Source organism: Dromaius novaehollandiae, chromosome 18 (genome assembly GCF_036370855.1).
Source record: "Dromaius novaehollandiae isolate bDroNov1 chromosome 18, bDroNov1.hap1, whole genome shotgun sequence".
Taxonomy (NCBI): domain Eukaryota; kingdom Metazoa; phylum Chordata; class Aves; order Casuariiformes; family Dromaiidae; genus Dromaius; species Dromaius novaehollandiae.
The window spans coordinates 12725498-12742916 of NC_088115.1; the positions used below are offsets into that span (position 1 = coordinate 12725498).

Genomic DNA, 17419 nt, shown 5'->3' on the forward strand with positions numbered 1-17419 from the left:
TTAGATAATGGCTATCTATACATACATGATTTTCAGTCTGTCTACACCTTCTGATTATTTTTTATTTCAATTCATGACTTGTTTTGAATAAATTATCAGTTAGTTTCCATGGGGATATACACATTACCACATGGCAGAGACAGATTTCAAGTGCAGGATCATGCAACCTGCCAATGTTCTCATTCTTACCGACTAGACAGATTAAAGAAACAGGAATGGAGAATTAAGCAGTAATGGCCCTATTTTCATGCAAATGTAAATTCAGTAGAAGGGGAGGAATGGGAACTGGCAACTATAAATATAGCTGTCTAAATGTATAGTGGCACTTTCAGCTGGAAAAAAAAGAATGACCTACCTTTGGGAAAATGCCTTTGAAGTGCTTATTTTGAATTGCCACTAGTGCCAAAATGCATGAAAACAAGCATAGCTTGGCCTACATCACCTAGTGATAACAAGCATATTTTCCTGCTACTTAATTCTGAAAGTGCTAAATGCACTTTCATTAGTTTCATTCATTTATTATATGCTTAATTATATTATCATTTGAGGTTTCTTTATAAGCTTTAACCCACACAAAAAAAGATGGTTAATTAACACACATTAGATATTCATGCTGTAAGTGTTTCTCTAAGCAAATTAATCATCATCAACACATAAACCTGAAAGGAAGCATTTTCCGTTACTGGCCACAGCCAGTTACAGAACAGGAGCTGTTCAGCAGTTTCAGAACGGCACAATCTAAAACTTTGGTAGAGAAAAGGACACCATTTCTAAATGAAATCTCATTTTCAGGCAGAAAACTACAATTTTGCCAGGAGATCAGATTTAACTTTCCTATTTCTTGGGTTAGTAAGGAATAGGTGGGAATATTCAAATGGCACTCTAGCTCTCATCTCAACACATAAAGAGGTACTGGTACAATAATTAGACGGAAGGGAACAGCATTAGTAACACTGTTCCTTGCAGCACGTAGATTTTTCTATGGTGTCACATTCAAGCGTGTTATATCTGCCTTACTGATGAGAACAAATGAGATCAGAACAAAACACTAAAGCTTCAACATCTCCTCGTCCAGTTTCTCTCCATATAAAGAACATTTTTAACCAATTATTGTTTGTTTAGCTTTAAAGGCAAATTAAAAACTGACAAATACGAAATTGTAATCAGATCAAATAACTGCAATCAGATCAACTCAGATGCATTATTTTAAATCTTTAAATCATTTTAAACTTCATCTTAAATTGTATGTTACACTTTAGCTGCATTAACGCTATTTCCTCCTCTAACTCTAGAGCACATACCTCACTTTGAAGAAGTAACTGATACACAGAAAAACAGAAAATACAGGCAAAGCACAGCATAAAATCATCCTCTTGAAATAATTATAAAAGTAAAGCAGTTTAAGAGAATTCGGTCCTACTGCTTCATCAAATTTCATATTATATACATTAGACAGACTGTATCCAAGGTTAAGGAGTCAGCCTACAAGCAGATAAATTAACTGTACCTTGAACTTCTATTTATATCAATGGGAAATCACAGTGCCTTGGTTCACCTAACTACAAAAAAAAGTATCCTGCAAAACGTATTTTTAAGATCCCCAGATGGAAATGATTATCAGGTAATGAATTAGAAATTCACATCACTAGAAACCCAGATGCACTCACTCATGCCATCACCCACAAACACTTACCCATTGGTTCTTTAATAACGCCATAATAATCTGGTGCATCGTTTGGATCTACCGGTTCCAAGAATGGCCATGCCATCTTGTGAGCCTGTCAAGACAAAAAGATATGATTACACACACACACACACACACACACAAAAAGGTGCAGCAGTAGTTACATGTTTTCGTTATAGTTTTGTCTGCAGGGGTCTAGAGTTGAATTTAAAGATGTGCAGTGTTCCCTGAAGAGGTAACTAGTTATCATCATCATGACTGTCTCAAGTTTTAAAGCTCAATCTGAGATAGCGAATGGTTTGACTTTACAATAGAAAACAATATGAAATTCAGAAGTAATGGGATACTGGACTAAGGCTACACAGAGAAGTATGTGACGAATTCAATGGAAGAGGATGGGGCTTCACACCAAGAAATTGGACAGTTTTCAATTTCAAGTACTCTAAAATTAGTTTATATTCAAAAACAATTATGTAAAATATAGGACAATGCAAGATATTTCTCTTTTAAGACTTTTGTTACCACACTTTTTTTATTATCAAAATTTTAATTATTAAATTCTTTACAGAGGTAGTGGAAAAGGCATATTTGGGAGTGATGCATAAACCAGAAATATGCTGCTACAGACTATGCGATATAATTCTTCTCATCACTATGCCATCATTTCCATGCTGATAATGACTTTCTGTGGGAATACTGTATTAAAGAAAGTTTAATAACTGTGAAATGGGAGTACAGAGGCTTCAACCAGAAGTCATATAAAAGTAATCTGAGAACAGAACTTTGTACTTTCTGCATCACATGCAGTTTCACTACCACTCTGCCTTTTGGTATTCTGAGTAAACCTGCTTCCTTAAAAGCTACCCACTGAAGAGAAATTCTGGAGTTTCGCTAACTCAGAAGCAGTAATCTCCTATTTATCATAAATGTTATTCTGTAAAATAATGCTAACTGAGTTCACAGCTGGCATACTGGCATTTCTCACGAAAAACAAAACCAGAAAAAAACTTGACACTTCCTTTTCAAAAGGTCTCCAACAACTGGAAGATAAACCAAGACTTATTCCCCACAATTCACTAGATAAGCTTTGCTGCAATCTTTATTCTCACCTGCAAGGAACGTAGTACTCTTCTTAAACCTTCATAATCTTTATCAGTTAGTGGACTGAGTACAGTCATGGCATCTTCTGTGGACTGACATTGTGGACACACATATTCATCAATGAGATCTGCCTCACTTTGTAAAATGCCAACACAACGCCCATGATACCAGTTCTGACATCGGTCGCAGCCAATGTAAAATCTGTAAGATCCAAAAAAGATGTTAGTGACTTGATCCATTTAATTAAAGATTACATTTAAAAACAAACTCTGCACACGAGCAGATACTTTGCATGATTAAATACAAGTGTAGCATGTGACATTTCAGATTGACAAATGCTTATTAAACTACTCAACTGCTTTTGCGTTTACAAACACACTAAATTACCAGACAATTTCATTTCAAAGTTAGTTACTAAATTTTATACTACAGACACTTTCAAGCAATCAGGGTTTCAAAAATCATTCCTCTCTTTAGAGCTGAAAGGAACAGTGTAACACCAGAACTCGCCCAACCAGGATTCCAAAACAATTCAAGATGCATTTTGTGCAAACTGGACTACGATCTAGGGCTCCCAGTACCCTCTGCACAAACATTTTTCACATGGAAGGTTCAGTCTTGTAGCTGAATACAGAAGGGGTATTCTGTGACACAAAGCCTTACAATAACAGATACCAACCACATACCCCCATACTAAAATTATGCTTTCTGTCTAGATGAAAAGACTGTAGTACAAAAGATTCCGCTAACTGCTACATTTGTGTTTTATTCTGTCTAGTTCTCCCTTGTTCAAATTAATTCCAATTGGAAGTTCTTGGGGTTTTTACAAAGCATTTGGACCACCTTGAAAACTTTGATTTTTCCTAAATATTTACTATATAGAAACATTTTGGGGAAGAAGAGAATTACTGAAAAGGCATTTGTATTACCAATGAATACAATATATGCAGAATAACTTCTTTTTTCTTTGTAAGGAACAGGTAACCAAAGTCAGAGCAGTTTGCTACCTAAACATTAAATAAGAGGTTCTTATCAGAACTCACTGTGACTCATCATAAGGTGTTCTGCAGATACAGTACAATTCCTCACTGCTGCCCTCTTGTGCCCGTTTACAATCATTACAGATGTACACATCCATTTTCTTAGCCTCCTTTTCTGTGATGCCAACACATTCTCCATGATACCAGTTAGTACAAAGATCACAGCCAATATAGAACCTAAAAGTATTCACAATGAAAATGACAATGTAATTGTCATTTCAAATGGCATGGCACTTTTCCCTGCATTTCTCTTTGATGCACTTACTTGCTGGCCTACTTTCTGCAGTTTTCTGTCTCAGTTTCCTAGCTTCCTACCATTCTATCCTTGCAAGCTAACATCTCATGCTGCAGCTATACTGTCAATAAGGTCACTTGGGTCAATTTTAAATTGACAGTTCATTAAAATGCACATCAGTATGTAACCAGACTTTGACAAGCTGGGCTAAAAACGTATGTCTCCAATGCGTGTGTGAAAAACTGTAAAAGGCACAAAAAGACAAGGCCAAAGGAAAAGATTTACATTTTCAAAACTGTAGCTCAAAAGCCACTTAAACATTTCTGTAAGATTTGAAAATGTAGGTCTCAGTTAATTTAAAAACAAAGCAAAGCGCAAACACCAACTAGGAGTTACAAGTATACTACAGAGAACATGCATACCAGCCATGTGTAGAATACATATTGGTATAACATGATATGAAAGAAAATTGTGTCAGCACATGGTTGTCATAATTTTAATTATTTTTGTGGGGGCCCTTGAAAAACAGAGGTATTCAGCTACCCAAAATTGCAACAAATTGGAAAGTTGACCATTCTGCAGCCAGTAAATGCCTACCCTCAGACAAAACTAAGTGACGGAACCAGATGTGGTATGACACAAAGCGAAGGGAACCGGATATAGAATCATGTAAATGGGACCTTGCACAGAATGATGTGACAAAACTGTAAAATATTATGCAAGAATGTTTGACATTTTGTGTATGGATACCTCCAAACATACCTACCACCAGCCACAACCAACCAGACGGGCAAAGTTACACATCCATTCTCTTTGCCTAAGCAAAAGCAAGCTGACTCAGAATCTGTCTTCCTAGATTTTGAAGACCATCCGCCATATACGGCTTTATGATTTACTGTGATTCTGGTGTGTCAGTCTACAACACTAACCACCGGACCGTACAAACTAGCAACAGGACAGTAGCTAGCACATGCTCAACAAAGCCAGCACCTAATTTCTTGGGCCTCTGCATCTGTCCCAGATACTCAAGTCCTGCCTTTTCTCTGAATTTTCAGTCAGGCAAATCCTAAAACTGAGCAAACCAACCATCCATGGAGAATGGACAGAGACAGCTCCTTCTGCCAACTACCAACAACAATTCAGCCTGTTTCCTTTTCCCAAAACTAGCTGCACTGAGCTGCTCCTGGGGCTCTGCAAGCACATTTATGTCTAGATTTAGATGTTAAACCTCGCCCCTAGAACGTGGAACAGGCTTCGCATTATAACAAATAAGCTGGAACATAAATATGAATCTTAGAAGGATACCCTTACTGACCATCCTCAAAAGCAATGAGCAAATCACTACAACACCTGCCTGCCATAAATGAGAACTAAAAACATAAAAGGTCTGAAATAAAATAAACAACATAAAGAATGTGGATTTACTACATCCTAACAAATGTATAGTACACTTGTAATAGACTATAAGTTATTTTCTAAAGCTGCACTTCCATCTTTTCTGAAGTCAAAGTTAGACACCAGCACAAAAAGGAGTATCTGGTGGCCATGTATGTGCGTACACACATATAATTTGTTTACCAGAACACTTCCGAAACGTGACTAAAGCCCTTTCCAAATGGTGAAAAAATAATGTAGGTCAACAGTACAGCCACTGTTTATAAGAAGGTAAAATTCAGAATTCAGAAAAAGCAGAGCAGTAGAATGGAATTACACTGCTAAACATACTAAGTTTTTAACGTTTATTTTCTTGAAATTTTATTCTGTGCATTTAAGCACAGTTCTCCATTCTGTATGCCAAAATTCACTCTGGGGCCACATCTTTCACTGGCTTCCTCAAATGCCCACTGAAGTCAATAGAAGGAATTAGTCTGACAATGAAATACTTCTGCTTGTGAAAATTGTTCATTTCCTTTTATTTGTGTGATGATTGTATTGCTTACTAACAACAGAAGCGGTAGGACACAGGTCTGTGTTCAATGTCACCACAAAATGAGAACAGGGTATCCTCCTAAGTTTACCGAATGACAGACAACCTAATAAAACAGTCTTATTTTAAGTGAGGTATGTGAGGTACGCATCTCTTAGAAGTAATAGTGAATTAACAACCTGGACACCAGAAGCCTGCTATTTAAAGAATGAAGGTAGCACAGACAGCAGCCTACACTTTCCCACACTGACATAATGCTGTACTGATCTGAGCTACTGAACACTCAAGGTGGGAGAAAAAAATCAAAGACCTTAACTTCATAAAAAAAAATAAAATAAAATAAAAGGCTAGAAGGAATCTCTAGAGATCCTCTACTTCTGACCCTAAATTTTGAACGAAGGCCCATTACTGGAGTGAAAGCACTACTTCACCTCTATGGTATATTTCTGTTATTAACATTTACATTTAAACCACCAGCACAGACACCAATTAATACTTTTTCGTATTGTAACTTGAGAAAAGTACTCACTTGGAACTGGTCTGAAGTGAAATTTATTTTACATGCATCTACACAGCTATCTGGTGTTAACCATTACTAACGCATGATGTTAGTCATTCCTAGCTTAAGCAGGTATGCACAACGCTATCCCACTGCAATCCACTGCATCTTCCACTCCACTACTTACTCAACTTCTTCACAAACTTTGTATATAGCATTTTCTCTTTCACACGATTTTTTTTTTCCTTTTTCACAGTTAGAATCAAACATTAAAGAGAACTGCAGCTTCCACTTTGCCAAATGCTTACGTATTCAACTTTTTCATCAGGTCTGGTATATAGCACATGGAAACCATTGCTGCCTGAAACATTGTCCAAAGCGAACCACAGTCCAGTAACTCGGAGTCCCCTTTACTGGCTAGTGATTTATAAAAAAGTCATTTATTGGAAGACGGTACCAAAGCTACTTCTAAAGAACATCAGCCACCTGTTCACGAGAAATTGCTCAAACCCATAGTCACTTGCTTCCGAGGCAGAGGCAAAACGGCAAAAGAAAGAATAACAGAGCGGAGGAAAAAAAAAGAAGAACATGTGCATGTGAGACAGAAAGGTCATACAATGGAAACATGCAAACAAGTAAAAATATAAATCGCACAAGTTAATAGTTCTGTAACTGCTAGTGGAACCCAGAGACTTTATTCTTTAATACCTTAGCGATCACTGCAATAACACCTGACATTCTATCTCCAAATCTAAAACTACCTCAGACTAAAAGCTAAATACTAAACCTAAATCAAACAATACACAATAAAAGCCCATGGTATTCACTACTCACTTAGATTCATCATAAGGCGTTTTACAGATGCAGTAAAGCTTTGTGTCCTTCTTTGTTTCCTTTGAGGTAGTAGAAATCATTTTCTTTTTCTTGGACTTGGAAGCCGACGAATCTTTCTCCTCATCTCGTTTTCTCTTCTGGGAGGATACTGGCATTGGGACTGTGGTGGAGGAGGATGTGACATTGGCTGAGTGCTGCTGTGGTGGCGGTGGCAGTGGTGGTGGCGGCGGTGGAGGAGGTGCAGTGGCTGCAGCGGCAGCCGCAGCAGCAGCGGCTGCAGCCGCAGCAGCAGCTGCCTGCGCTTTTTCCTTTTCTTTCTTAATTTTAGTCAAGTCTTTCTTTAGCTCCTCCTGAAGTACATTAAACGAATAAATACAGAGGGAGAGACTTCATAAGATTATTCCAGGACAGGAATAAAATCTAGACATAAATCCCCATGCTTAAGCAAAAGAAAACAATTTAAGTAATTTAAATGTGCCAAGTTTTTAAGGTACATAACCTACAATTTGCATAAAATTAAGCGATGGCACTCTTTGCCTACTATGACACATCAGCTATAATTTATCAGCAACTGTTTCCTGAAACAAAGTATTTTCAGTCCAGATGAAAACTAGAAGCGTACAAAGAAGGACATCTATTGGTTTAGCAGAGATCCATGCATCCAAAAATCAGAAATTCCTCCTGTACCTTTCCTTGAAAGCTCACTGAGCAAATTAATTTTAAATTAACACAGAAATGTTCTCCCCTAATGTAAAAATCAAATTAGTCTTTGAGAAGAACTGTCCTTACCTGCACTTCAATTTGTAGATCTTTGTCCAGAAGTGCTCTTTTTTTCAATATTTCAGCTTTCAGCTGTTCTTTATGCTTGAAAAGCAGAGCCGACAGCTTGGTAGCATTCTGCTTACTACGCTTCTGTTCCACACTCTCTTCTCGCTTTCGTTTCTTAGCTGCCTGTTTTTCTTCTTTATCTATCTTATCCAGAATATATTTCATCACTTGGTTGCATACAATCATTCTAGGGAAGGAATAAAGAAAAAGCACATTATGCTGAGCTGTCTGTTTATCCCAAGTTGAGAATGCAGAATTATTTAATTCTCTAGTCTCTGCAAGTTGCCAGAGACTAGAATTTCTTAAACTGAATATTGATGAATTTCTTAAAATAAAACATTACAAGGTAAATTTTCTAACAGACATTGCTCCCACTCATTCCTATTTATTAGAGCACTACAGGGACAGACAGGAAGTCCTTAGGCTGGTTAAAGAAGGTCAGTCCCAATTTCACTTTAGAACCAATCTGAGTACTAATCCTTCCTCTCCCTTTCCCCTATAACACTCCAAACAAAGTTTAGGCTTCAATACGATGAGAGAGATTTTCTTTCACTTCAGTTTCCACAAACACGTTTGAAAGAGCTGAATTCTTTGGTTATTCTGATGCACAGCAAAAGCAAATTGGAAGCCCGTAACTTGCTCCAGAACATAAATTTCCATCTCCCGGAGAGCACCACTAAGTTATCACATTTTAGCATAAGGAATGACAAACATTTTTCAGTGTACAGAATTCAGTACAAGACAGTTCAATTTCTTCATTAATGAAAAATCTGTTTTTTTTTTTTTTTAAATCTGTTTATTGTACATCCTAAGTACAACTTGGGGTGTTGGACTTCTATCCATCTAAATATAGATTTGGCTGTCTGCCATTAATAAATGACCAATATATGACAATACATTTTATTCTTTTCTTATGAAACTGTGAACACTAAATGAATAGTACCAACTGATACTGGTGTAACCGACTAATCTTATTCTCCGATTCTATGGTCAAAACTTCCTAAAAACTCTAATCTTTTTGTTACAAACTGGATAACAAGTGTGTGTTGTCAACTGAAGCAGCTACGCAAATGAAAAGGGATCAAAAGAATCCCAAGATAACAAGTGACAAACATTCTAAATTTGCATTTAGCAGCTTCAGACACGAAATCTCCTAATTTGTGGAATACTGTTATCTTCAATCTCAGGATGGGATGTAAAGTATTAAAAAAAGGAGATAAAGTGATGCCAAAGGACAAAATGGAAATAAATTTCCATAATAAAGGACAGACGAGAAAACAGGCTTTGCTGCAATAGAACTATTCATTCTTCGTTCTGTGCTACTTTAAGGATGGTTTTTATCTTGAATTTTTCCAAAATTGCAGCCAGCTCCAAACACATGCATATTACATTTCATTTTTTAAGAAATGAATAATCAAAATAAAATTAAGAACATACAAGGATTCAATCACTTACAGGTAGGAATATTATTACTAAAGTAACAGTTCTCACCAGTTACTTCTGAGTATTATTTTAGTCAATTTTAAAATAGAACAATATCTACAAGCAGGCTTCTACAAAACAGTGTTTCATTACACCACCATTAAAAGATGCTGTAAATGCAAACTTCTAAAGATGCACTATGATGCATACTCACCTCTGATTTTCTTCCCTCTCAGCTGGAGTCAGCGTCTTCTTCTGCTTCAAGTGTTCTATCACAGCATTCTGTTTCATAACCACCTGTAAGATCATACAGAATCCAAAATAAAATGTGAAAATTCTAGCCAGTATTTGATAATACTAGTGGGAGAACCAGGTCATTTCCTAAATTAAAAAAAAAAAAAAAGAAAGTTTTATTTATTTCAGTAAGTGACAAAATAAAACTGATTTTATCAGGCCAATGCTTGTTTAAAGCAATTATTTACCTTGAAATTGAAAACCTACCCCCTCCTTCCCCTCCAATCCAAACGGAGTAAGAAATTCACTTGTGCTCAACTGAAACCCAGGGACTAAATGCAAATTGACATTATTTCTTCAGTGACTGGTTGTTTTTTATAATATATGTGTATATATATACACACACATATATATACATACACACACATATATATAAAGAATGAGAAGAGTCCAGTATGTGTGTGTGTGTATATATATATATATATATATATATTTTAAAAGCCCTGCAGCCATCCAACAGCATTACATTTCAGATACCTCTTTGAAACCTCAGTTTCCTACAGCAGGCAATGAAAGTGCCATGTGTTCTGAACATCAGCTCTCCTATCTATAACCTATCTTTTCTGAACTGAGAATAAAGATATACTGTCCCAGCAGCTAGTGGTAAGTCAAATCGAGGTGCCAGAAGACTGCAAACATGGTACAATTGACTTGATATGCTGAATTAACTTAGAATATTTTATTAGACTGTCAAAACTAATCGTGCGCTAACTCTGAAAGAATCAAATTAACTGCCTATCAAATGTATTAACATTGTTAACAAGAACAGGCATTTAAAATGAGATTTGTTTCATTAATTAATTTTTAATTTCCTTCTGTTAACTTTACCTGTTTCTGGATAATGTCACTTTGATTAGAAGCCTGAAGGGTGTGCTCACGTTTAATTTCTATCTGTTGCTGCTTTTTCTTCTGTTGCTGCTCCCTGAGCTGCTGAACTCTCTGCAGCTGCTCCTGAACACTAGCTGCTTGAACTGTTACCACATTCTGAATCTGGTGAGCCTGTACTGGGCTAGTTTGTTGAATCTGAATAGGTAACTGAAGCTTGATCTGCTGGGGCACACTGCCTTGTTGGGCTTGTATCTGAGCCACAACATGTGACTGAAGCTGAGAGAGAACTTGGACTTGTTGCTGAAGCTGAGGCACTGTAATAACTTTTGTTGGAGGCTGCTGAAGTTGCAGCTGAGGACGAGTTGGGGATTGCACAGGAACCTGATTTAAACTTTGAGTAGTTGGAAGGGTTGAGACTGAAGTCTGAACCTGAGGTTGTGATTGCTGCAGCTGAGCTTGAATTTGTATGGGAGCATGGGGCTGCATCGGAATCTGTTGTTGGGTGGTAGTCTGCACCTGAGCTGGTTGTTGAGGCTGGACTTGGGACTGGCCTTGTGGAGGGATGGCAGTCTGCGGCTGACTCTGGACTTGCACTGGAGATTGCCCTTGAGCCTGGGTCTGTGTCGGAGACTGAACTGTCACTGGAGATTTAGATGACTGTGCTTCAGGTGTGGCTGGAGAGTCAACAGATGTTGGAGTCTGAGATTCAGGCTGGGTCTGAGTTTCAGGCTGAAGTGGTGGCTGAGGTGCCTGTGGCTGAGCCGATGGCACAGGCGAAATACTCTGATTCTGCACTTGGGGCTGAGATTGCTGCTGACTCTGAGGCTGCGGCTGAATTGGCGGCAGCGCTGATGTTGGTTGTGCCTGTAAAGCTTGCTTCTGTTCTCCTGCAGCTGTGAAGGATAAAAACAAAGTATTCCATTTATTTCAAATAGCAGGTCTATAAACCCTACTAATTCGAACAATCAGAATTCCTGGATTTGATGAAACAGCTTTAGAACTACTTCAGAGCCTACCCTTTAGAACTACTGTAAAGCTCTATGCAGAAATTCAAGAGTTCTATGCTTATAATATACTTCCAACACATTTGCTTTAGTAAGGGACCTTCTCCAACTGCACAAAAAACCCCATGTAACCTAAGCTGAGGTTTTTTTCTGCTGAACAGACCAACATTTACCTGAGGTTGAAGTGGAAACTGTTGTTGTAGTGGTGCTAGCTGTAGTAGCTGCTGCTGGTAGCGGGGTGAAAAGGAATCTTTGAATTGTACCATTTGGCATAGCTGCTTGCATTAGCTGTTGTCCTGGACCTGGTATTACAGTCACACCCTGAGGGATTAATTGTAATTGACCAGTAGTTTGACCTTGTCCCTGAATTACCACAGTTAATCCTTGACTGCCACCCTAAAAAGAAGTAAATATTCATGTATTAGTGACATAATTCTTAGACAGACTTTGCTGAAAACTAGGATAACTGGCGTTTTCGATTTCAGAATTCAATACTTTAATCATATATCATATTCTTAAATTCCAAAAGCAGGAACTGATATCAGGGGATGGTAAAATATTCTTTCAATAATTCTATCAGCAGATTAGTGGGTTGGATTTAGTTATAAAAATTTTCATCAAAATACTGACAAGAACCTTATTCAGAAAGCAGCTAAAATAGAACATATTTGTTCCTAGAAATTACAAGCAATACAGAGCATGGATAATTTTAGACATACTAATAATCACCTTCTCAAGAGTCCAAATAGTTTAAAAACTCTCTATGCTGCAAGAGAATTCCTAACTGTGTATCAGATCCTATCCGACTGTGAACTTTCACCGTGGACTGTTCAGTTGCTTTGTAATGTGTTGTAAATTTCTGTTGCTTAAGCTGCCTCTTTGGACATCAGCATTCTGGTTATCTTTAATGCATATAGAAATAGCTAAGCTTCCAAAGAGATCAGAGAAAATTTAATCTTCGGAATGATTTAAAAAGACATGTATCGTCCAAATAATCAGTCTCTGTAGAGGCAGCTCATGGCATCGCCCTCACCCGAGGCATAGAGAAGGCAGAACACCTGGAAGCATAATTCCAATTTTGCGAAACCACAGAACAAAGTCCTTACAAAAATTTATTTGAATCTTCTGGAGTGGAACTGAACTCAGTCTTGTTCCACATATAAAAATCATACCTGGCAACAAGCAGTCTGTACATTACAAACTTATATATTATTTTTTTTTTTTAAGCATACATATTGTGGTAACTCAGAGAAGCCTACTTTTACCTTACGCATTATTCCAAATCTATTTTTTTTGCCAACAGACCTTCATGATCTGGGCAGAAGCTATAAGAACTTTTTCTTCCTCCAGCTCCAAATACTTTAATTTTTCTTCTGACACTCAAGACAACATGAATGAAAACTAAATATTCATACAACATCAAAAGACAAGGAACAAATACTATATTCTGAAGATCTACAAAACAGACCATACAAAATTATGTCCCTTATGCAAGATATGTTTCTATACTTCTGAAGTTTCCTGATGTCAATTACAATACTGAATAATATAACAGAAAGAGAAACTTAAGACTTTCAATATACTACTTAAGCATCTTTCAGTCTGCAATTATCTGAACAGATACATCATGCTGCTGAAATCAAAGGTACCATAAGGTGTATCAAAAGGTACAGCACATGCCCAGAGGCTGTAAGGTATTTTACCTGTCCTTGCGTTAGTTGTGTGAGCTGGGCCATAGTGAGTTTCACTTGTCCCTGCTGAGGGCGAGGGGGCTGCGGTGTGGTTTGTGGCTGTATGGGCTGAGGTGGCGTTCCAGGAGATGTTACTGTCTTCTGCCCAGGACTTGAAGAAGCTGTGCTAGTACTAGAAACTGCTGTTGAGACAGGCTGACCCCTGATTATCTGAGTCACCACCTGCTGTGTCTGACCTGTAAGAGAAAAAATTGTGATACTGAAGTGTTTCTGACATTTTAGTCATTAGCGCAATAAACCTCTGAATCATAACTTCTTGCAATAGTAGCAATCAAATCAAGCAAACATTGCGGTTTGCAAATGAATTTCCATTACAAGTCATGTTTCTGTGGTTGACTGAAAAAGTCTGCAAAATGTTTTATATTTTTGTTTTATAATTCAGTTTATATACTTACATGGAACTTCAAATACTAGTCTCCCCCGCTTTTACATGAATAACTTTCTCAAAGTGCTGTTATTCTAAACCTTTTTTTTTTTTTTTTTTTAAAACGGCTGAATTTTAACTACTGTATTGATGTCAACGATGATTAGCACTGACGAAGCCTGTAACTGACATCTTCAAAAGCCAAAAGGCACTTGTTAAAAGACAAGCAACAAAATGAGATATTTTTGCACTGAGGCCTGTGATACAGAAAGTATTTATGAGAAACAAACCATGGATTTCACACTGGAAATTTAAATATTAAAATGAACCTACTGGCTGGAAGAATACCTTGTTGCACCACTAGAGGTGTTCGAATGATGGTCTTTCCAAGTGTTGACTGCTGAAGTGGTGTCCGTATTACTGTCATACCAGGGCGGAGTGGTGTTCCTTGCATTACCTACATACACCAAAATGGAGAGCATGTGTAAACTTAAAAACCCCATTGGGATATACTCGGAAGAGTTTTGGGGTTTTTGTTTATTACTATAGCAAGATATGAGAAGATGCACGTAGATCCAATATTTTTTCATCTATTCACAGTTGCTAAGGCTTACCAAGCTCTAATCTATTATTTTTTCCAGTAGGATTCTTTATTCAAAGGGGGTACAAGAATTCTCTCCACTAACACTATTGCTGAAATGAGCCAAAAAAGTTAAAGAAAGGAGACTACACAGAACTTTTATATCTGCGAACAACTTACGATATATGTGCCCCAAACCTTTTGCATTAAATAATCAGAAAAATCTCTTACCTGTGAAGTGCTTGTTGTTCCTAAAGTCCCTGTGGTATTTGGCCTAATCGTTACAGTCGCTGTCCTTGGCTGGAATGAAGTAAATGTCTGACTTGCACCTGTAGTTGACGGAATGATACCCAATACCTTTTGCTGAACTTGAACAACACCTGATTAAAGAAAAAATAGGAATTTGTTAGTGACAATTTCCAGTATAAGAAGTTACTGTAACTCCAGGGTGGCATTTTAGAAATCAGTCTCCAGGTTTCTAGAACACCTTTGAGTCTGTCAACATTTCTTGGGAGAACCTTTGCCATAGTCTAAAAAGAAGCAGCATTATACTTGGTCAATATTTCCATCTACATTTTAAGTTAAGAAATAGGTATTTTAGAAAAAAAATAAGGAAAGAGTGAAACTTCATAAAGACTATTTGATTGCAATTGCAAAGTCATCCTTGCATTGATACGATGCCACAAAATCAGTATTATACAACCATTAAGTAAAGATTATATCTGATTCATTTAAACGTAGGAGACCAGTTTAACACCTTTCACCTACAAAATCACAGCGCTGCAGAAAATGGGCAATGTTTTTCCTCTCACCTAAGAAACTTCAATACAAAACTAGTAGCCTCCATGACTTCTTCAGACACTAAGCAAAATGGAGACAGTGGATTGAACATTTCTGTTTAATATACATCCACAAATCTCAAAATATTAAAGCCCTTTGCTCCAGGCAAGAAAGAATGCCAATCTTGTTTTGGACATCAAACTTTTGCTCAGTGAAGAGCGGATGCTGGCATGAGTTAATAACTAAGAACAGCTGCTTTTTGGGGGAAGAAAATATTTTATTGACATCTAATATAGATAATGAAAAAAAGCATGCTTCTTTCCACATTTTTAAAAATAGAGATTCTAAGTTTGCACTATTAAATGTAGAGTGATTTAGAGGCAAAATCTTGCATTTCTCCCCCTACAGACACAAGGGGGGGAACAAGCTCTAGAAACTTTTTTTTTGTTTATTTTTTTGTTTTCCAAGTCACAGTTTACTTCACTGGGAGAGTAGTGTCAATGGAGAATCAATCAGCAAGCTGGAATACATTTTTAATTCCGTTCCCCTTCCCCTACCTCCTTGAGTTGATGGCACATTGACGGCAACAATCTTGCTGTTTGCAGGGAGTGGCAGCTTAGTTATCACTTTCCCTGCCATCGTTACTGGACTGCCTGAGATCTGGAAGGTCTGCCCTGTGCTGGCAATGGTTGTGGCTGAGGTGGCAGCTGTGCTAGTGGCTATTGAGGTACACAGAACAGTCAATTTTAGAGCAGAATAATTAAGTCAAGAATATGACTATTTGCAAGTATGAAACAGCAAACTACAGGATTATTTTTTACAGTCATTTTGAATGTGTCATGTCATTCTTGCTTTGGTAAAGACTTTTTTTTTTTTTGGAAACAGTAAATTACAGCACAGAATCCTTTCATTACCAATGATTACTGTCAATGATTACTTGTACAACTACTGGCAGCAATAAATTAAACAAGTCAGAAATAAAACTACCTAGCAAGACTATTAATAAAGGAAAATTAGACAGGTTCTATTTCAGAAGCTTTCTGATGACTTAGCAAGAGAGTTAAGAGCAAAGATAACAAATGAAATGCCAAAAATACTATATTCTGCAGAAGACATAGGTGTTGTGTTGGAATTCATTCTACCCACATGCTCTTTGCATGATAAACAGCTATTTACCTGTTGAAGATTGGCCTTGTTTAACCCAAGTAGCAAAGGTCTGATGGAAATTCTTGTTCTGTTGGAATGTTACTGTAGCCGGAGAACCCACTTTTGTAGTAAGTACTACTTTGGTTCCAGTGGGAACTGGACCCGTTAAAGGGCCTACCACAACTTTCTGCGGAGTTGAGACAGTAGTTGCAGTACTGCTGGCTGTAGTGACTGCGGGGGCCACACCTGCAGCAGGTATCTGCTTCTGCTGTTCCAGTCGCTTCTACAGAAGATAGAAAAAAAATTAAACAAAGGGATAATTAGTCCTCTCAGATTTTATAAAATAAACGCTGTTCTCCCAGTATTGAAAAATGAAGGACTCTGGCAGGATTTTAGTTTAATCTGTAAATGATTGAAAAATAAGTGCTTCTGTACCCTGTAGCACTACACTACAAGACCATTTGACCTGCAGAAATACAATTTTGCTTATACTGCACAGCCAGCAATTTTCCTTTAGAGCATCTTTAAAATCCTGTGGTTAGGTTAATTTCATTGTATGTTTTATTTTAAAGAAAACTTAATTAGTCTCAGATTAACCTGAAAGGTTAAAAAAAAACCTATCTGAAAAATGCACACGTAAATTTGGTTTTGAGTATGTGCATGCAGCCCTTACCTACTTCAGTAGAAGATACACCTCACCCAACAACCCCATGTTGTAACTGTCACAAAAGGCATATTTAATTCAGAGAGCCACCTTTGTGAAGGGACAGTATCGGTAGGCTCTTTCACAATGGCAACTAATCTATCATTCTTCCCTGTACTATGGGAATTATCTCTGTACTTATTAATTTAAATTTCAATGACTGGTTAGCATTACATTGAGTTAATGCTCATGACTCATTGAGTATTTATACTGAGTATAATAATATAATGAGTATTTATACTCATGAGTATAATAATACATATTGATCAAGGAAGATGAAATGAAAAAGGAGTAAACTAGAAAAAAAAATACTTAGTGGAGCATGTGAAGTATCAACATGGCTTTGAGTTTCCTAATTTTAATCAGATAAGTGAAAATATGTATGTATGCATGTATATG

General features: G+C 37.2%; 1 protein-coding gene across 14 annotated transcripts in view; it reads right to left on the bottom strand.

Moving 5' to 3' along the window:
- Window positions 1-17419, bottom strand: part of BPTF (bromodomain PHD finger transcription factor) — a 60569-nt gene that overhangs the window by 3482 nt on the left and 39668 nt on the right. For 7 of the 14 annotated variants that reach the window (XM_064522741.1, XM_064522736.1, XM_064522732.1 and 4 more), the window contains 13 exons: window positions 16348-16600; window positions 15729-15890; window positions 14623-14771; window positions 14145-14268; window positions 13400-13623; window positions 11870-12092; window positions 10693-11585; window positions 9785-9867; window positions 8110-8335; window positions 7321-7670; window positions 3829-4002; window positions 2794-2986; window positions 1694-1778 (listed from right to left, as the gene is read on the bottom strand). In XM_064522741.1, coding sequence (XP_064378811.1) covers window positions 1694-1778; window positions 2794-2986; window positions 3829-4002; window positions 7321-7670; window positions 8110-8335; window positions 9785-9867; window positions 10693-11585; window positions 11870-12092; window positions 13400-13623; window positions 14145-14268; window positions 14623-14771; window positions 15729-15890; window positions 16348-16600 — 3139 coding nt within the window. The remainder of the gene's footprint in view (window positions 1-1693; window positions 1779-2793; window positions 2987-3828; window positions 4003-7320; window positions 7671-8109; window positions 8336-9784; window positions 9868-10692; window positions 11586-11869; window positions 12093-13399; window positions 13624-14144; window positions 14269-14622; window positions 14772-15728; window positions 15891-16347; window positions 16601-17419) is intronic. The other 7 variants (XM_064522740.1, XM_064522739.1, XM_064522734.1 and 4 more) reach the window with 6 other exon arrangements.